Here is an 18,784-nt window from a genome sequence, read left to right as displayed (position 1 = left end):
GGATCGAGATATGCGATTTATCGAAATATCAATGATCGCATTTTAAATTGACGCGTGTACGAAACACAATGTAAAATATGAAACGTTAATAAGAAATATTATATACAAAAAAACACATATATAATTATAAATACATAAATATGACAAATACAAAGGAAACAAATGATAAACATGAAAAATTAAAAAGAAAACAACATTTTAGAAAGGTATGACAGAATGATAGATATATTTACATTGTCATTTACCTACTAACAAGTAATGTATATCAATGTTAATTTAAAGTGAATAATACTTTAAAACTATCTAATTATAAAAATAATATTAAACATTTGCAGAAAGAGAAAAATATTGTTGCCAAAGTGGATAACAAACCACCTAAATTTAACATAGATGTTTATTATAAGTTAGTTCGTTTAGAAAACGACACCAGGAGGGTCCTAGAATTGGATAAACAAAATATGGATTTGTTGAGATCTTTAAACGTTATCACCAGACGTGGAGTAATTATCTTTTCATCTTTTCGAGAAATAATAATTAAGTTATATTGAATTCTAGTAAAAGAAAAAAACACTGTTGTAGGGTTCCATTGATTGCTGGCTACAAAAAGTTAAATATAAAAGTAAATTAGAAAATCAACATTTGGAGAATAAAAAAATTATGAAAGAGAATATAGAATTGCTTAAAAAAATAAATGAAATATCAAGCCAATATGCTGCAGCAGATTTGATAAAAGATTGGAAATATTTAAAAGCAAAATTAGAAATAGGAAAAAAAAGGTACATTTAAAATACGTTTAACACATTATGCATATAATAATAAATTATTGAAATATTTATATTTATATTGATATTGATATTGTTAAAACAGGAGAGTAGAAAAATTGAAAGAAATTGTTGTAGCTCCAGGTATGAAGAAGGATGATTATTGTATGCTCAGTGATTCTGCATTACTTCATACCTTAAATCCATCAATTAGAAATAGATGCTTTTTGGAAATCAAAGATCAACAGAGCGAAGAAATTTTGGGAACCATTGTAATTGAACTTTATACAGATATCGTGCCTAAAACATGTGCTAATTTCGAAGCTTTCTGTATGGGAGTAAATGGATTATCTTATAGGTGATCTAAATATTGAAATAGTTGATTTTTTTTTTTATCTACTTTATAATTGAGATATATTTGTTTGCAGAAACACTCCATTTCATCGTATTGTTCCGGGGTATTGGTGTCAAGGTGGAGACGTAGTCAAATTTAATGGTATTGGTGGTACATCCATATATGGAGATAGTTTCAAGGATGAAAATTTTCATTTGCGTCATGCTGGTCCTGGTATACTTTCTATGCATAAAGCTAATGATATGCAAGAAAATAATTCTAAATTTAATTTAACATTTAAAACATTGAAAACAATGAATGGTAAACGAGTAGTATTTGGAAAAATTGTGAAAAATCTTGCTGTGATCTATAAGGTGCTAATATTTCATCTCAAACTATGTAAATGTTGCAATCAATTATATGAACTTTTTTTTATTAGATTGAAGAATGTGGGTCAAAATCTGGCAAACCAATAAGATCTATCGTCATATCGAATTGTGGAATCCTTTCATCGAGAAGTAATGTTTCTAAATAACAAAAACGATTTAGTGGTATGTCAATATTTATTTTTTAATAATTAGTATAACGTAGTTCAATATATAACAAATTTAATATCTGTAGTTTCATAAGGCACCTTAATGCAAAGATTACAAATTTAAGATAAGAAAATATTTAGAAAATATTATAAAAGCATCTTTACTTTTATCCATTTGATATGAAATATTAAGCTGGTATCCTTTTGGGATTTGAGTCGTACATACGTCGCATACGTTTCTTCAATTCTTGAGGAAATTTATCATAACATTTCTTGCATGCAGGCTTCAAATCAAATTCAAAGAATTTCGTTTTTTGATTCATCTTTTGATCACAAAAGGCACATGCAAAGTGATGAACACACCATGCCTTGTTCAAGGCAGTAAACACTGAAAATATATTACAGATATGAGATTTAGTAGATTTCAATATTTTTCTTTAAGTTTTAACTCCAAATATCTAATGTCATACTTACCATCACCAGCAATTACTTGATTGCACACGAAGCAAAGATTTCCAAATAGTTGATGATAATGCGTTTCGCAATAAGCAAGACCTTTTTTCTCATAATGACGATGTCCAAGGAATGGCTTTTCACATTTTGCACATACAAAATGTTCTACGTGCCAGTGTTTTCCTAAAGCAGTTACAACACGTTCTTCTATAGGTCGATGACAAGCACCACAAATAGGAATACCCATTTTATCATGGCATCTCAAACAATATAATTCATTCTACAAATAAAAGTGTGTAATAAGTGTTAATACATAATATATAGACATTATTATTGAATGAAACTATTGATTGTCTTACCATTTCATTGGCAGCATAACCTGGTCTGGAACGAACTTCTCTTGCATCTGAATTAAGTTCTATTCCACATGCAGTGCAATTAAAATGATATGGGTGATAAACTTCACCACGGAAACGCAATGGTTTATCATCAATAACCCCGCTATTTAACGAATGAACAGCATATTATATTTATTTCATTTTCATATTCATTTTGAAATAAATAAATAAATAAATAAATAAATAAATAAATAAATAGAAGACATACTGGCACTGATGACAAATATGTTTTCCAAGAGCACCAGCTTTTACACGAGCATTACAGGTATGACAAAGAGCTCTACCTTGGCATTTAATAAAACCTGCATCTGCTAATTCTCCATTACATTCTTCGCATCGAAAACATGCTGGATGCCAGTTTGCGTTCATTGCTTTTATTACTCTACCAATGACGAATTCTCCTACAAAGATATTTATATTGTTATACCAGCTCTAAAGACATTTTGATATGTTTTGAAAGAAAGTATAAAAAGAAACAATACCACATTTGCCACAGCATGGTGCAAATAAAACATGAAAGTCATGTTCGCAATACTTGTAGCCTTCAAATTCATAAAAGATTCCATCTGGGAATGGTCGAAAACATTGTGCGCATCTATAATGTAACAATAGAAAAAAATCAATATTGTTATCATACACAACAGGGATGTTGTTAATCATACATCATTTTGATTCTCTATGTAACTAACACGAAACATTGTGGATGCCATAATTCGCCTCGAGAATTAACTATCTTTTCGTGTGCCACAAAGCCCTCTCTGCATCGAGAACAGAACATATGATCCAGCGACATTCCTGTAACACTACAAACAAATCTCACTTATTTACAATCACTATATTTTCAGGATAGGTAGATAAATTGTTTACAAACTGAAACAAAAGTTGATCCAAGATTGTTAGGATGAATATACCTGCTTGATTGAAAGAAAGGATGAGATGAACATTTAATGGTCACCAGAAGTCTACAGAAATGTTGTTCTAAGATATGACAATAATGCTTACCCCGGCATATTTTAATGATGATAGTTAATTATATTTCAGTGCAATTTTATCAATCAGTTCTTTAGTTTCATGCACGCTTAATTAAAGACGATATCGCTAGGACTTTGCAATACTCGCCAAGGCAAATTTACTAAAAGCAACGTACTATGTAAGAATAATGACATCACCTGTCAGTCACCATATACATTGTCCGATCACATATATTTATCGTGGAGAGTATTTATAAAGCTTACATTTATGAAATTCAGTATATACCTATATAGCAAGGATGATGTTTACGTCATGCATTCACCTTCTCCATATCAATTTATTTTTTTTTTCCTACTTGGATATGAACCAATCAAATTGTAGAAATATGACTCTGCCCTTATTAGAGGAAGGGGCGTAATACTACATGATCTAATGTTCACTCCTTAAATGCTTTTTTCCATCTAATGCACTGAAAGAATAATTCATTTTTGGTTACATTAAAACACATGTATTACATTTGATAAATGATCGATTACATATGCTCGAAATTTGTGCTCATAATTTTATTCTTAATTCAATTTTTCATTTGATGTAATTAGCACTGCTGTGTTATACATTTTTCATGAATAATCTAGCCAATCACAGTTTCGATTAGCAATGGTGCCATCTGGTGTTGTAACAAATTGATAAAAAAAACTTCAAATTAGCCATTATAAATAACAGTGTTTTAATGTGAGAAAAATATTAAAATTTAAATTATTAATTAATTATTTATTTATTCAGTATAATAATATTAATATTAATTGTATCTACATTCTGATGACAAAAGTTTTAAAAATATAATTATAACTAATTGAAATGTTTTACATTTTTTTTTGTCGAGGTTTAACAGAAGAGGAAATTTTTCAGATGTAGAGAGAGGTAATTTGATTATTTAGAATTACAATATTTTTTTGGGGAGCTTTGAAAAAGTACTCGACAAGCACCATTTTTTCTTTTCGAGGAATAATGATAAAATAATACAGCTGACGGTATTTTGTCAACATTACCACATCCCGGAAAAGATAAATGAATCATTTAGCTCTTTTTCTTGTGACATATATTTTTATTTTAATATATTATCTTACTTTTTTATATGTCACATTTATTTACACACTTCATTGGTCAACGATTGCATTTCCGCAGGCATAGAATTCTTGTATTGTTTATATTTATTTGCAAGTAAATGAGATATTATACCAGATCCGAGAGCATCGGAAATAACATTTATAGTTGTCCTGAATCGATCCCTATAAAATATATTATGGGAATCCAAATATTAGTTGTTCAAATATAATCAATGTAATTGAGAGAGATATACTTACACAAAACAATCAATAGCAATAATTAAAGCAATATCATCTACTGGAACTCCAATAGAATTTAATACCATTATTAACATCATATAGCCACCACTAGGTAATCCAGCTGCACCGATGCATGAAAAGGTGCACGTAATACTAAGATCAAATATTATTATTTTTTAAATATATTTTCTTCAGTACAAATTTGAATCTTTTCTCACTAACCTGACAACTATTATTTTAAATAAAGAATAATGTAATCCTCGCATTTGAATGATAAATATTGCTCCAACAGTTTCATACAATGCTATTCCATCCATATTTATTGTAGCACCTACTGGTACAATAAATTTCAGTACTGCAGAATCTATTCCAATTTCTTCTAAGCACTTTATTGTTACAGGAACAGTTGCTGTACTTGATTTTATCGTATTATTTGTATTTGTATTTAGTAAATACGTATGTAATAGAATACAGAATACTATATATGTACCTCGATGATGTTCCAAATGCTGTTGCAAAGGCAGGACCTAGTTTCATGATAATTTTATACGGAGATTTACGTGTCATTAGAAAATACAATGTTGGTAATATTAATAGTCCTTGTAATATTAAGCCGATAAAAACAGTTAATATATATACACCCAATTGTTTAAACATTAAACTGAAATCTTGCATCTCTAGAATTCTACCAGAGATGAGAAAAAATGCGCCAATTGGTGCCATCCTACGTACAAAATATTATCTTTCATTAAATATTAATAAGGCTTAACGTAAGAATTAATATAAGTTTAAATAAATTCATTTTGTACATAATTATCCCGTGCATAATATTCATCATTGCTTGAGAAAAAGAATCAATAATATTTAACAGGGATCTGTTTTCTTTGCCCAATTTATTAGCTGCTATACCTAGTAGTAAACTAAAAAATACCAAACCAATTACGTTCGTGCCTGGTATATCGTGATAATTTATAATCCATTCATCTATCGGTACTGTAATATAAATCATTTTCTAATATTTCTAAAGTATAAATATGAAATAATAATTATTATTATTAGAAAAAAAAGCTACATATAAATATACCTTCAATTGTATTTTGTGGTTCTTCCAAAACTGTTTGATATTGTTTGAAACACGCTTTAATTAAATTGTCCGATATTAAATTACTGAAATATGATTTTGTAATGAAGGAACGTACACGATATAATCTTAACATTAATTTTCATAACTTAACAATAAATACCGAACTAAGTCTAAAAGTATATCAATTGTCATAAAAGATTTAGTTGTTGAATTTGATGTAAGATTTTCATTGTTAAGTAATTCTCCTGGTCTTATATTTTGTGTCAATACAACACTTAGAATAATTCCTATTGACGTTGTCATAGAGTAATAACAGAGTGCCATTAGTCCAATAGGTCCTATAAACTTCTTACATTTAACGTACCAAGTTTATGCATTCAGTTAAATGATATATTATTCTCTTCTTCTAATATTTACCTGACTTGCTTAAATTGCAGACTGCACTTATAACAGTAGACACTACCAAAGGTAGTATTATACTATTAGTCATGTTCATAAATATTTCGCCAGGAAATTTGATATACATTATGTTTCTTCCAGACCATGGTTGTGGAGTTAAATATTTTAAAGCTAATCCAAATATAATACCACTGCTTACACCAAGAGAAGTAGCAATTATTATTTTATGCTTCATAACGTATAATAAGTTTCACTTAAAAGGAAGTTAACTCCTATTACTTGATAAGATACGACAGGCTAACGCTGCTTAACGAACATCAACGTTTCTGCAATGATATGTACATCCAAAGAGAAAACGTGAGATGAATTTTCAAGTGTGTACAGAAGATAAAGCTCTTATCTGATAGAAAGATCTATTATATATATATATATATATATATATAACAGCATCTTTTGTAAGATTGAAACTAATCACAGTTTTGTCGTTTATAATTTATGGATAACGATTTACAAATTAATACAATTAGAAGTTTATTTTTTATTTATTTTGCGCACCTAATACAGTATAAATACAATAAATATGATCGTGCACAATACATAAAGGATGTGTTGTATTTACACATACTTTTAATTTCCAGGCCATATTTTACGTATTTTTTTAATTGTGTAACATATCATCCTTTTCTATATTTCAAATATTATTTATACATATCTTTACAATTCTGCATTGTTTTTATATTTTATCCATTAAAACATCACATATGCGTTTTATTCGCATCCAGTCTTCTGAAGAAAATCTCAATATCTAACCATCCTTTAAAATTATGATTCTAAAGATTTATAAGATTTCAATAATAGATGTATGTATATATTTATAATTATAACTATATATAACTGATGTGTAACTATCAGTGAGATCAGTAAAGAAATTTATTAACGTTACATTTATATATACAAAATCATGATAAGTTTACATACCTAGGACTACATACTTCACTATGCAGTTTTATATTTGGTTTTGTGTACTATGCAACGTTTTATACGCTTTGCATTAAATTAAACATTTCTCGACTTTCCTTCACTTTTTTATTTGAGGTAATTTGATTTTGCTCAAATAAAAGGAGAAAAATTTATGTATTGACTTTTTCTTCTTGGTAATAAGAATGCGCCACCCATAGTAACGATTTGTAGAGTTCCTCTGAGGTGTAGTTTTGTGTGCAACCTATTTGAAAAACGTTTGCATCGGTAATCTTTTATTTTTTTGTTTGTTTATTTATTTGTTTGTTTGTTTGATTAGTGTATCGTGTCATCTAATTCTGATACCACTTCCATTGAATGTTTATGAAGTGTTATGACTGAAGAGAGATAGATAGAGAGTACAATATAAATACCTTTCCCTACAAAGGAGTTTCTTTACGAGCTTCTGCCTTCCATTGAAATCCATTTACACGCGTAGTGATCGGTTTATTTCTATTCGTTGCATTTTCAATTCCATTTCTAACGCCTGCTACTAATCTCATGGCTGGATTGGAAACTAAACCGTTGCGCTTTGGCTTTATATTACTTATACTAGGAAGATATGATATCAATGTAGTAGATACATATATATATGTGTTTGACGAGATTGAATAGAATGAATAGGAAGTGTTGGCTTACCTTCCAGGTGTATGTTCAGTCGTATGTTTAACGTTTCTACCAACGCCGGCTCCACTGTTTCCGAGTATAATTCTCATGTGAGTATCACGAGTAAAGTGCGTATCAGCACAAGTTCTTTTCTCCTCGATACTATTTTTCTTATCCTTTCCGCTGATATTTAAACCTAACATTTCGTTCGTTAATTCGAACGGTTTAGTTATATCATTTTTATCGATAATTTCTGTTTTTATATTGATTGGTTCATAAATTGCAGGCGTATGATGATTATATGCACCAATTTGAGATTTGTACGGTAGATTTTGATTTCCTGTTAATAACGATACACCGAGTTGACTTTGTATTACGTTAGCCGCTATTTGTGCACTAGGTGGACTCGTGTTTGTGGGGGAGTAAGGTATAAGGCTGTCGCTTAAGGGTGAATGAGGTGGTGACGCGTAAATTGGACTTTGTGGTTCACTTTTTAAGGGTGACAATAATTTGCTCAGTGGTCGACTCTTTGCTCCTCTTGAACATTGCTGAAGTTGCTGGGTGAAAGATAGTGGCGTCTAAAATTATAAACATAGCATCATATTTTTTTCCTGTATTCGCTTGTTGTATTTTTGATCATTTTGTTGGAAGTGGTATCAATTTTGTGTTCTCCGTGTCCACCGATTGATACTTTTATCTATTTATTATTTACCTTAATCACTTGATTAGCCATAGAGTTTTGATTGAATTTTCCTTGATCGCTTTTAGTGCTTCCAGTCAAATTGCTGCTCGATTTGCTGTTGCTCGAATTATTTCCCAAAGAAACGCAACTTCTTCTTTTGGTAGAATCTGGTGATTCCGCGGGACTATATTGCGTTGAAAGAGGATTTAATATTGCCGAGGAAGGTTTCGTTTCGGCGGTCGAATTAGACGTTATAGAAGTAGCACTGCTGCTACCACCACCACCTAAAATAAAAAGTATTTTGATTGTTACAAAGTTACAAAGGTACGATTATTCGTTCTAACAAACCTCCATTGATCGTTGGTTTTAAGCTTCGTTGGTTTGCAGCGTGTTCTTCGAGTAATCTTACTACCGTGTCATGACCGCTTTTAGCTGCAACTTTGATCGCATTTCTACCACAGTGGTCCGAATGACTTGGGTCAGCACCATGATTCAAAAGAGCTCGAACGCAATGTTCGTGTCCTTCTTGTGCGGCAATACCTATGCGAGTGCATAAGAATAATTGATGTTACTGTTTTCAAACGCATAAGACGCATAAGAAATAGATTTGACGTTCGAGCGCACCTAAAGCCGTTGCACCTTGATTGCAAGTATGATCGGGTGTTGCCCCGTGTTCCAATAGTAGTCTGACGATCGCTGCATGTCCCTGCCACGCTGCAGAGTGAAGAGGCGTTCTATTTTCATTGTCACACGCGTTTACGCTTGCATTTCCTTTCGTTAACAATAATGCAACCATCTCTACGTGTCCTTGCCAAGCGCTTACATGCAAAGGAGTTCTGCCCTATACGTTACGATATTTTTCACCTTGTTAATTTATACTTGAGACGAAGATCCTTTATGGTTTAAAAAAACTTACTTCGGAATCTCTACCTTCGACATCAGCGGGTGCATGTTCTAACAGAAATCGTGCCATCGCTAATCTATTTTCCAAGGCAAGAATGTACAAAGTACTCCTGCCATCAGCATCTTTAGCGTTTACATCCGCTTTGTAGCCTAACAGTATTCTAACGGTGTCGTAATGCCCCTCTAAAGCCGCGAGCCTAAAAATACAAAAAAATGGTGATTAAGATTTATAGAATTATTTCTTCATAAAAAAACATACCTTAATGCAGTTTTTCCATCGTGAGCGTGTTGATCGATAGGTGCACCATGCTGCACCAAGAGTCTTTCTACCAAGGAAGCGTGTCCTTCTTGCGCGGCAAGCATTAGAGCACCTTTTCCATCGTTATCGGTTTCATCGATCTTTGCTCCAGCCTCGAGTAATGCTTCGCAAACGTCTATGTGGCCTTCGAAGGCTGCATAATGCAACGGTGTCCATCCAGAATTGTCTCTGTGTTGTTCGTCAAGGCCTTTGAAAGAATTTCCGATTGGTCTCAAGTCAGGAAGATACAGTAATAAGAATCGAGATGAAAATAATAAAGAGCTCCTACCTCTGTCGAGTAATTGTTTGACAACATCCGTATCGCCTTGCGCGGCAGCAACGCTCAGTACAGTTCTACCTTCGTTGTCTATACTATCTACGTAACAGCCCCAGAATAATAAGAGAGCAACGACAGATCCGTGACCCATGCTGGCTGCAGCCCAAAGAGGCGTTCTTCCCGTCGCATCGCAATGATCCACGTCTGCTTCGTATTCCAAGAGCAATTCGCACACGTCTCTATGACCTTCGAAGGCAGCCACCAATAGCGGTGTCATGCCATCCTTGTCTTGATGATCTACCGCGGCTCCTCTTTCTAAAAGTATCGTAACGACCTATGCCCAAGAGAGAGAAAGAGTGCAACGTTCGAAATAAGTTGTCGTCGTCGCCGTCGTCTTCTTCTTCTTCTTCTTCTTCTAATTATTTCATATTAAAGGAGAAAAAAGATCTACCTTGGCATAATTGTGGTTAGATGGAACACATAAGGCTGCAACGCTCAATGCCGTTCTACCATCGCTGTCCGCGTGATCGATTTTTGCCCCAAAGTCAAGAAGATGTTCCACTATCTCGCTATGACCCATGTAAGCTGCAGCGATCAAGGCGGTTCTACCTTCGTCGTCGGTTCTATTGACATCGGCACCATGCTGTAGCAAAGCTTTCACGATATCTTCGTGGCCGCCCCAGGCTGCAGCTCTTAGTGCTGTCCTTTGATCCCAGTCGGCGCAATCGACCATCGCACCATACTCCAAAAGCTGTTCTACCACCTTTGCGAAAATATATCTCCTTATCGTTTGGCTCTATGTAAAGAGAGATCATTTTGCGAGTATGTCTGATATGTCTACTATACCTGAGTGTGTCCACCCCATGCGGCGGCTCTCAATGCAGTCCAACCGTCACAATCCGCATGGTCCGAGTTTGCGCCTGCAGCTAAAAGAACTCGTACAACGTCCGCATAACCGTGTCTGGCAGCTAAATTCAATGGCGTATGTCCGTGACGATCCGTGCCTTCCAATTTTGCCTGGAATCCAAATATCGAGTAGCAAGATGTATAAACGCGAGAGCGAATGTGGACAAATATAAAAGACTTACATGCGGACAAGCTGCAAGAGCGAGTTCTAACAAGGACGCGTTGCCATCTGCAGCAAGCGTGTGCAATACAGTTCTACCGCAAGAGTCCGTTTGATTGATGTCACCGCTCTCACCGAGTAACTCGGTTAATGGTTCACTCGGGGATTCGTCCATGGGGCTCGCGTCCTGCGAGACCTGCGTAGCGAGATTTCATTTTCAACATTATTACGTTAAAGGAGAAGATTTGTACTCGTCGTTTATTCAAGGGGATCGTGTTGCTACCTGACTAGAAGAAACGGCGTCCTTACTGGCATCGTCCTCGACGCTCTTTTCCGATAATTTAGCGCCCGCGTCTATAAGAAGCCTCAAAAGTTTAACTTCTTGTCGTGGCCATAATATGCATTCAGAACTATCCAAGTAACATTCTTCGATTGGTGCAGCGGTACCTATCATCCAAAGCACTTGAAGGGTGTGAACGTCTAGGGTACAATTGCTCGTCGACACGTTCGTTATCGCTCGCTGTAGATGCTGTCCCAACACGCAAATCTCGTCCGGGTTAAGTTCGGGTCCACGAAGAGAATAGTAGGCCGCCAGCATGGCGTGTCCTTCGACGGCCGAGCAAAGATACTTTTGGGTACAATGTTTCACGTCTAGCAGCCATTCGGCGAAACTGTGATGAAAGAGCATTAATGCACCGGCTCTAGATACCGATATGACCCTTCGCAAGAGATGCAAACGACGATTGAAGTCTTCGACGGTGATGTTAACGCACGCTGTTCTTACACATTTGAAAAGTATCTCTTGCGTGATGGGCAATTTAGCGGCAAGAATGACGTTCAACAGGGGTTGCACTTTGGCGAACTGTTTTCTACTAAAGAGCCTTTGACACAACCAGAGATAAAGACCGTTTAATGTTCCCGGTATTTCTCTAACTTCTCGAAGAACGATAAAGTTCTCGGCTACACCGTCCAACACTTTTTCCAGGTACAAAAAGCAGCCATTACTTTTGATGTGTAGCTGATTCAACATCTCCGCTGTATCGCGAGAGATGTGTTGCCTGAAGACACCGATAAAAATAATTCGTATGAGACGCAAATGAGAATGAAATATAAAAAAGCAAAAAGCAACTAACTATACACACCTGCCAAAGGCGGCACCCACCCACCTGAGAGTATCCTCTTGATCCAAACGTTCGAGTATATACTGCTGGACGTCCCTGACCACTTGAGACTTTTTCAAATCGTCCAAACATATCTTACGAAATCCGGCAAACATACGCGAGATGGTCTTGCTATGACGTCGCGCTGTACATACTAGAAGCAACCATTGCGGAAAGAGGTGATGATGATTGGCAAGTAGTTCGGCGATGGTACGACTGACGTTATCGTTTTCTCTTCTAGAATCTCTGGTACCAGTTTGAGGAGGATTCAGCATTTGGCCCTCGTCAATGGAGTCCACCATGACGAAGAGGCAACTTTTGGGAGGTTCTACCTCTAGAAGAGGAAAGAGCAACGCTTTTTTCAACGCGTCGTCCGGATCACGATCAAGGACGTCGGGTTCCAAAGCACCTTGAATCTCTGGATCCGTTCTCAATTTTTCGGCATAGGCCTCAGCTACAGCCTCTCTCGAGGTTAAGGTTATAGTTGTTGTTGGGTTGTTTGTCGTTGGATTGTTCGTCGTAGTTGTCGTCGTGGTGGTTGTCGTCGTCGTCGTCGTCGTAGTGGTAGTCGTAGTCCCGGTCGTTGTTGTTGCTGTTGTAGAATTAGCCGCCGCGTTCACCGTCGTCGTCGGAGAATCCAGAGCGGTGCGACGAATACCATCGGAACTGGCTTGAAGTAATTGTGCCACCAAAGATCTAACGAATTGGGCCGGCGAAAGGGACGCTTCGCTTCTGGCTTGACAAAAATGCCTTGCCAAAAGACGACGATTCAAAGCCCTTTGATGTCTCGCGTTGGAACCGTTCGAGGGCCACGCGAGCTCGGCACAGAAAGCTGTTTTTCCGCTTCCTGGACCGCCAAGAACCAACGTGCCACAGGTTTTCGATGTGGGCCGTTGTTCCAAACAATGGGCTAGCTTCATGAACGCCCACTCGCGACAAAAGAATCGCTTTTTCTCTATCACCGGCGCCGCCATTTTTCCTTCTTCCTTTTGATCGCTTACGTTGTTTACGCGATTTTCAATCTTCCCAAGACTCTTTTTCTACGTTGGCTCCACTACGAACCTGCTACGCGCGGACAAATACTAATTACTACAAAATTCAGATTCCTCTAGGTATATCTTAGAAGAATTTTTTTCTATATACTTTAGCCAGAGCATTACCTATTTTTCTCGTGTGAGGAGGCGCGTTGTCTTTCTTTTCTATGACTTTCTCTCTCCCACGCGGTAGCTGCGCATTCACCGATCAACGAAATTAGATCCGACGTCATATTAATTCGATTCTTACCGCGTCCCCTTATTCCTTCAGCGTCGTTGTCAGCGAAAGGAAAACACTTTCTAAGGCCGTTTTATCATGCGTCAATTTGTCTATCTATCTTAAGTATTTCTATACGTATAATAGGCTTATCCGTCCGTTTATTTTCTTTCCAAATCGAACACTGCGATATATATGTATATATATTTATATGCACCTTCCTCTCTTCTATCTTCTTTGGCTCACGTTTGCTTTGAAAATCGGCGGATCAGGTCGAACCCTGACGACGTTGGCACGTACGACGACGTTCGAGCCCCAGGGGGCTCCGAAGCTTCCTCGGACTCCATTCAGAGCTCTCATCGCCTCGTTCTGCCAGCTCGATCTTGCCTTTCCTTTCGATGCATTCTATCAGAAAGTACCTGAATAAGAAATACAAATGTTACCTTCTTTCGAACATCAAATTTTCACGATCGAATCAGAGTTACATCACGCCGATCGGGATGAAAATTCCCACCGGGGTCGTTGTCGCGACCCTTAGCGCGCACCCCTAATTTATTGTATATACTTTGGCTCTTTCTCCGCTTACTTGTTATTACATAGCCCCGAGCTATGCTATGAGCAAGATTCGCATCATGGCAAAGTGACAACGCGAAAGGACCGCCACCGACACGATTACCGTAACTTTCAACTTCCTACGAATTTGTGTGCAAAGTTTCGGAGAACGATCGGAGTTTGGTTCTTCGAACAATGGCTATCGATCCTCGTATCGGAATAAATTTGGAAATTTATAACGATACCACGATCGAGATAACCAACCGCCTTTTCAAAGTTTTCTTTTCGGAGGAAAGGAGAGAAAAGGAAAGGATATCGTCAATGCGAACGGGAAAGAGGAGCAGGATAACGAAGATATTCGCACGAATGCCGTACCACCTTTTCACCTAATAAAAATGTATATAAAGCGGTGATTCTCTTCTACGGTAATTCCACGCTCTCGAGAACAAAGCGTATAATATACGCTGGCGTTGGTCTCGGTGGTCGTGGACGACTCGGTCGTGCTTTTGCATACATCGCGTGTCGCCTTCGCGAATAAAAGAGAGTATGTTACGTGTGCGTGCATATGAACGTGGGAGATAACACAGTGAAAGAGTCGCGTCCTCTTCTCATCACTACACTATATTTCCCTGATTTCTCTAATGACTTTAACGAAGCTCCGGGCTACGTCCTACGTTCGAGATTCTCAGTACTTCTCTCACTCCATAAGTTCAGCTCTCTTGTCTATGTTCGCACGTTTTAATTGGTGTAAATCTATCTCACGATGCACTCTCTTTAAAGTGCATTCCGAACAGTAACATAATGTTGGAAACGATTGTATACATATATAGTCTATGTAGAAGAGAGAGAGAGAGAGAGAGTAGTAGTGTTTGAACGAATGAAAATACGACTACGATCTCGCATATAATACGTCTCTCGTCGTGCTATTCAAATTATAAAGATGAGAGGACGATCTCGAGGAGACGTCATTCGTCATCGGATCATTATTTTCCGTGCCTGTAATTGAAACGATTCGTAGGACGTGTGCATATCTTGGACAATCATGAAAGATCTTTAGATCACGGATCCTTAGCGTGTGTTATGTATGTATGTACGCGTGTAGTCAAAGGTAACAGAAAGAAAATATATTTGTGCTTTATCTACAAATTTGTGTTGCTAGAAATATGGCAACAGATACGAAATAGTTATTATCTTTAACGAACATAAACGTTTACCTTTTGTTCTATCCCAGAAACTACGTCCACAGAATTTCCCATGAATTTTCCCTATTGACAGGGCCGTTGTTATCGGAGATGCGACTGACGTTTCACATTCGTGTCAAACGTCGAAAGATAAGCGGAGATTCGACGATGTTCGTTCGAGAGATACATCGATAGGATACATAGATAGGATAGAGATAGAAGAAAGGTAGGTAGGTGGGGTTCGTGGTGGGGTTCGTACATTGTTTCGTTGCGATTTAATTGTTACTTACAATTAGAAAGGTTTTTAGGAAGAAGCCCTTGTTATAGATACGAAATCGATTTGCTAGAATTTTTCTAGACGTTGCACGTACGAGCAACGTTAATTAACGATAGACTAAGAGATATCCGCTGATGTCGGGGAAAAGAATCAAAAAGAAAAGCGTACTTTATCGTTAGCGCTGATACAAAGTTCTTATCGTGCCATATTTGAAGCGATTGAGCAACGACCTTCTTCTAAACGAGTCGATTGATCAGCTGTCCGTATATGTTCGATACGCCAACTTTCAATGGAGAATTTTTTTCTTAATTGGTCACTCACACACACTCACACACACACACACATACACGTGCGTGAGCGATCGTTCGATAAGAGATCCTTATTTTCCGATAGTTTTGTCTTTAGTATTTTATTATTTGTTAAATAAATATAGCTATATTGTCGAGAGATAATTATAGCATATGACGCTAAAGGGGAGAAACTTGAATACCGATTTACGCTCGTACGATCACTTGGCGTAGGTAGATTGCGTCACGAGAGCAGGTTTCGACCATTATCTTTGCAGGACACGTGTTCGTGACGCGAATTCGATCTTGATGCGTTTCGATCGATCCTACACACTCCAATAGCTTCGCGAGAGATGCTCAATTATATATATCAAGTATTCTCCTTGGTTGCTCGATCTTGTCAAATTGTCTAATTTTATTTCATTTCTTAGCTTAATCGAATGCACCAGTTAATTAGACGTTTGAGAATTGTCCTTTGAATGAAATCGACGACCGTCCTAGTGGCAAAGTACATCCGCGTGCATCCGCAATGCGGTCCCGAAATTTGGCAAGAAAAGAATCCACGTTCGACCGATTGAACTCGAGCCCACTAACTTTTCTTTTTTTTTTCTCTCCTAGTATACGCGCGTAATGTCATGGCAAGAGGCCTACTTTGCTCAGTGATGACTCAGTGTTCGTTTGTCCTATACAAAGATAAATGCCACAAGATAAGGGGAGTCCAGTTTTTCCAAGGATGCTTCACAACGTCCGTTCCCTAAGTTTGTAAAGTTCCCAACCCGAGGTAAGGTTTAAAGACAGGAGACGTTTAGACGCGGAATGCCACGATTAATTAATTACCTCGAAAGCGTCTAAAAGCGTGACTCATTTCGTTTGACTCAGTCAATGAAACTCTTGTGAAATAATACATTCCTTTCGTAAAGTCGAATCTTTGTCTACCATCTCTTTCCCTTTGCTTTTAGAAAACAAATGGAAAAAGAATATTAAGCCACATCGTCCAATCTTACAGGAAACCTCGTAGATTTAACTTTAAAGTCCTGTAACGTCTCGTTATCTTCACCTTTCTTTCGCATAATATCGTAATTCTCTAGAGACACCTAGAGTTGCTACTCGAAGAATCTACTCTCTTTTTCTCTCTCTCTCTCTTTCTTTAGCGAACGAGGCGCGGCGTGTCAGCTCATGAAAGATATATTTTACGAAAACGAATTCAAGCCTGCGAGAGAGTTTATTGGTTTAATATTAAAGTTCCCTCTTTTATCTTGTTCTCGCGTTTGGAAGGATATCAAGGAGGGACAATCCTACTTTTTCAAACCGAACATTTTCCAGCGAGACGAAAAGTGTAAAGTATTTTTATTAAAGAAGCTTCGTGGAAAAGATGCCAAGGGAAAATTGTTCAATCTTATGCACTTACAAATATTTACCAGACATTCGATAATACGAATTGATCAGGTTCCCGAGCGTAATCGATACACGGAGTAGCTAATTTCCTGCATCTCTAAGATAGCCAGCCGATTAGCGAGAGAGTGGTCGTTTTATTTGCAATGCTTGGCAAGTTCCCGAGCTAACGCCCTTGGCCAACGCTCCTATACTAACGCTCGAATAGTACGCGCTGTTCTGCGCGGTGTTGTACGCGCTGTTCTACGCGCTGTTCTACGCGCGTTTCCATTAAATTAGAGTTAACGGTTAAAGTAAGAAAGATGCAAGTTGGACGCAATTAAAAGATTTTCTTAGCTACGTCCAAGTTGAAAAGGGTAAAAGGGTATGGAATAAAAAGTGATATCCTACGGTACTAAAACGAATTGCATCTTGGTGGCAATTTGGTCGGCAGGACTTGCCCGACCCGGCTATCGGATCTAACTTGGATTTACGCTTTTGGCTTCCCAAAGGCTTATCCCGACTCGTTCGAAGATTTACTTGGAAATTACTTTGCCCGTCCGTATCTACGGGAAAGAAGCGTGAAGGAGAAACGAAGGAAGAGAGGCGTGCTCGCTCGCTCGCTCGCTCACAAGTTTATGAAAAGGATGGCAAGAAGAGAGTCGGAAAAGGTTTATAGCGACTTCGCAAGCAAATCTTCTCCAAAGAAAACTAAATGTTAGAATTAATAAGAAAAGAAAAAGAATTTCAGTAGGTTTGTCAATTTTACGAACCGAGACTATGCAAATCTCCTTGGCACGGATTACTACGGTCTACCTTTACTTCTTTCTTTCTTTTCCTATTTTTCTGTCGCATTGCCGAACGAAGGCCATTAGTAAAATGAGAAGTTGACTTTGAAAAACGCATTGAAGATCGCGAAAGATGACGAAACACAAGACGAGAAAAGTTTGAATTGAAGAGGATCGTTAGGAGACATTTAGATGCCGTTGCACTTGACTGCATTCCAAATTCTGCCGATATGGATGAGCATGGGTCGTCGTCGCGACACGACTGCATGCAATGGGTAGTCGCATTTTCAAACTTCTTCTCGAATATCGTGCGAATTTGCATGGAGCTTTTTGTGGAGGAAGGGAGGGGACCATTTTCGAAAGATTGCCTCGTTTTCTCGATCCAGGCTGCAATTAGCCGGTTAACTGGTCCGTTTAATTGATTCGTCGGGGGTGATAATCTTTGCGCAGCCTACTCGTCTATGGCGTAGGACGCGCGCCAGTCTTACGTTTACGGAAGGTCCTGCCAGAAGAGTTTAATCATTCTCTACCTTCAGCCGTAACTTTCCACAATTTCGCCTAGCGCTCGAGGCTCCACGCGATATTAACTTAAGACGGACTTCCGTTTACCAGCTACCTAAGACGGAGATTAGTATCTTCCCCGCCAGTATTTCGGTAATTAATATTTACCCCCTTAAGAGAAAAAGAAATTCGCAAGAAACTCGCTTAGCTTTTGCCAGCTCCGTCAAATAATTCGGGTTGCGTTGGCAACTTTACGCCCATGTATCCGCTCCGCTTTGACTTCGT

At 37.3% G+C, this 18,784-nt stretch overlaps 4 protein-coding genes and 1 long non-coding RNA gene across 16 annotated transcripts in view; 2 read left to right on the top strand and 3 right to left on the bottom strand.

Annotated features, from left to right (window-relative positions):
* The first annotated feature begins 70 nt into the window (after nucleotides 1–70).
* Nucleotides 71–5,326, top strand: LOC107070176 (uncharacterized). Its single transcript, XM_015328113.2, has 7 exons — nucleotides 71–206; nucleotides 336–500; nucleotides 580–776; nucleotides 868–1,119; nucleotides 1,190–1,469; nucleotides 1,535–1,646; nucleotides 5,200–5,326. The coding sequence occupies exons 1-6, from the start codon at nucleotides 141–143 to the stop codon at nucleotides 1,628–1,630; spliced, it is 1,056 nt and encodes a 351-aa protein (XP_015183599.2). The 5' UTR covers nucleotides 71–140; the 3' UTR covers nucleotides 1,631–1,646; nucleotides 5,200–5,326.
* stck (LIM zinc finger domain containing stck) lies at nucleotides 1,640–4,042 on the bottom strand. Of its 6 annotated transcripts, XM_015328122.2 has the most exons (8): nucleotides 3,739–4,037; nucleotides 3,484–3,613; nucleotides 3,171–3,284; nucleotides 2,964–3,076; nucleotides 2,690–2,882; nucleotides 2,443–2,584; nucleotides 2,105–2,363; nucleotides 1,640–2,018 (listed from the first exon to the last, which is right to left on the bottom strand). In XM_015328122.2, exons 2-8 carry the CDS (start codon nucleotides 3,489–3,491, stop codon nucleotides 1,819–1,821), a joined length of 1,029 nt encoding a protein of 342 aa, XP_015183608.1. In that variant the 5' UTR covers nucleotides 3,492–3,613; nucleotides 3,739–4,037; the 3' UTR covers nucleotides 1,640–1,818. The 6 variants fall into 6 exon arrangements, with proteins under 6 accessions (XP_015183608.1, XP_015183612.1, XP_015183611.1 ...); XM_015328126.2 differs by lacking the exon at nucleotides 3,484–3,613 and having other exon boundaries at nucleotides 3,144–3,284; nucleotides 3,651–4,042; XM_015328125.2 differs by lacking the exon at nucleotides 3,484–3,613 and having other exon boundaries at nucleotides 3,629–4,038.
* On the bottom strand, nucleotides 4,210–6,517 carry LOC107070187 (excitatory amino acid transporter 3). The gene is made up of 8 exons (XM_015328142.2): nucleotides 6,301–6,517; nucleotides 6,044–6,221; nucleotides 5,884–5,966; nucleotides 5,609–5,792; nucleotides 5,290–5,523; nucleotides 5,022–5,213; nucleotides 4,818–4,952; nucleotides 4,210–4,742 (listed from the first exon to the last, which is right to left on the bottom strand). Exons 1-8 carry the CDS (start codon nucleotides 6,515–6,517, stop codon nucleotides 4,598–4,600), a joined length of 1,368 nt encoding a protein of 455 aa, XP_015183628.2. The 3' UTR covers nucleotides 4,210–4,597.
* On the top strand, nucleotides 6,210–6,985 carry LOC149033139 (uncharacterized). The gene is made up of 2 exons (XR_016175868.1): nucleotides 6,210–6,351; nucleotides 6,424–6,985. It is a non-coding gene; the product is annotated as an uncharacterized LOC149033139 (long non-coding RNA).
* Nucleotides 6,801–18,784, bottom strand: part of LOC107070181 (uncharacterized) — a 32,740-nt gene continuing 20,756 nt past the window's right edge. Inside the window, exons 2-17 of one of the 7 annotated variants that reach the window (XR_001476221.2) lie at nucleotides 13,452–13,961; nucleotides 12,274–13,356; nucleotides 11,415–12,189; nucleotides 11,154–11,327; nucleotides 10,912–11,082; nucleotides 10,517–10,828; nucleotides 10,078–10,399; nucleotides 9,750–9,996; nucleotides 9,504–9,687; nucleotides 9,212–9,428; nucleotides 8,936–9,127; nucleotides 8,618–8,871; nucleotides 7,939–8,483; nucleotides 7,674–7,851; nucleotides 7,261–7,504; nucleotides 6,801–7,112 (exon numbers count right to left, since the gene is read on the bottom strand). Coding sequence is in view for 6 of the 7 variants with exons in the window: in XM_015328130.2 (XP_015183616.2) it covers nucleotides 7,680–7,851; nucleotides 7,939–8,483; nucleotides 8,618–8,871; nucleotides 8,936–9,127; nucleotides 9,212–9,428; nucleotides 9,504–9,687; nucleotides 9,750–9,996; nucleotides 10,078–10,399; nucleotides 10,517–10,828; nucleotides 10,912–11,082; nucleotides 11,154–11,327; nucleotides 11,415–12,189; nucleotides 12,274–13,265 (4,557 nt within the window). In the remaining variant the exon portion in view is untranslated. Of the gene's footprint in view, nucleotides 7,505–7,673; nucleotides 7,852–7,938; nucleotides 8,484–8,617; nucleotides 8,872–8,935; nucleotides 9,128–9,211; nucleotides 9,429–9,503; nucleotides 9,688–9,749; nucleotides 9,997–10,077; nucleotides 10,400–10,516; nucleotides 10,829–10,911; nucleotides 11,083–11,153; nucleotides 11,328–11,414; nucleotides 12,190–12,273; nucleotides 13,381–13,451; nucleotides 13,962–18,784 lie in introns of all 7 variants that reach the window. The other 6 variants (XM_015328130.2, XM_015328134.2, XM_015328132.2 and 3 more) reach the window with 6 other exon arrangements.

Source organism: Polistes dominula, unplaced genomic scaffold, assembly GCF_049000335.1.
Source record: "Polistes dominula isolate Pdom_NZ unplaced genomic scaffold, Pdom_raw_medaka contig_15, whole genome shotgun sequence".
Taxonomy (NCBI): Eukaryota; Metazoa; Arthropoda; class Insecta; order Hymenoptera; family Vespidae; genus Polistes; species Polistes dominula.
Note: the sequence above shows the minus strand (reverse complement) of the source record. Positions and strands in the feature narration are given on the sequence as shown.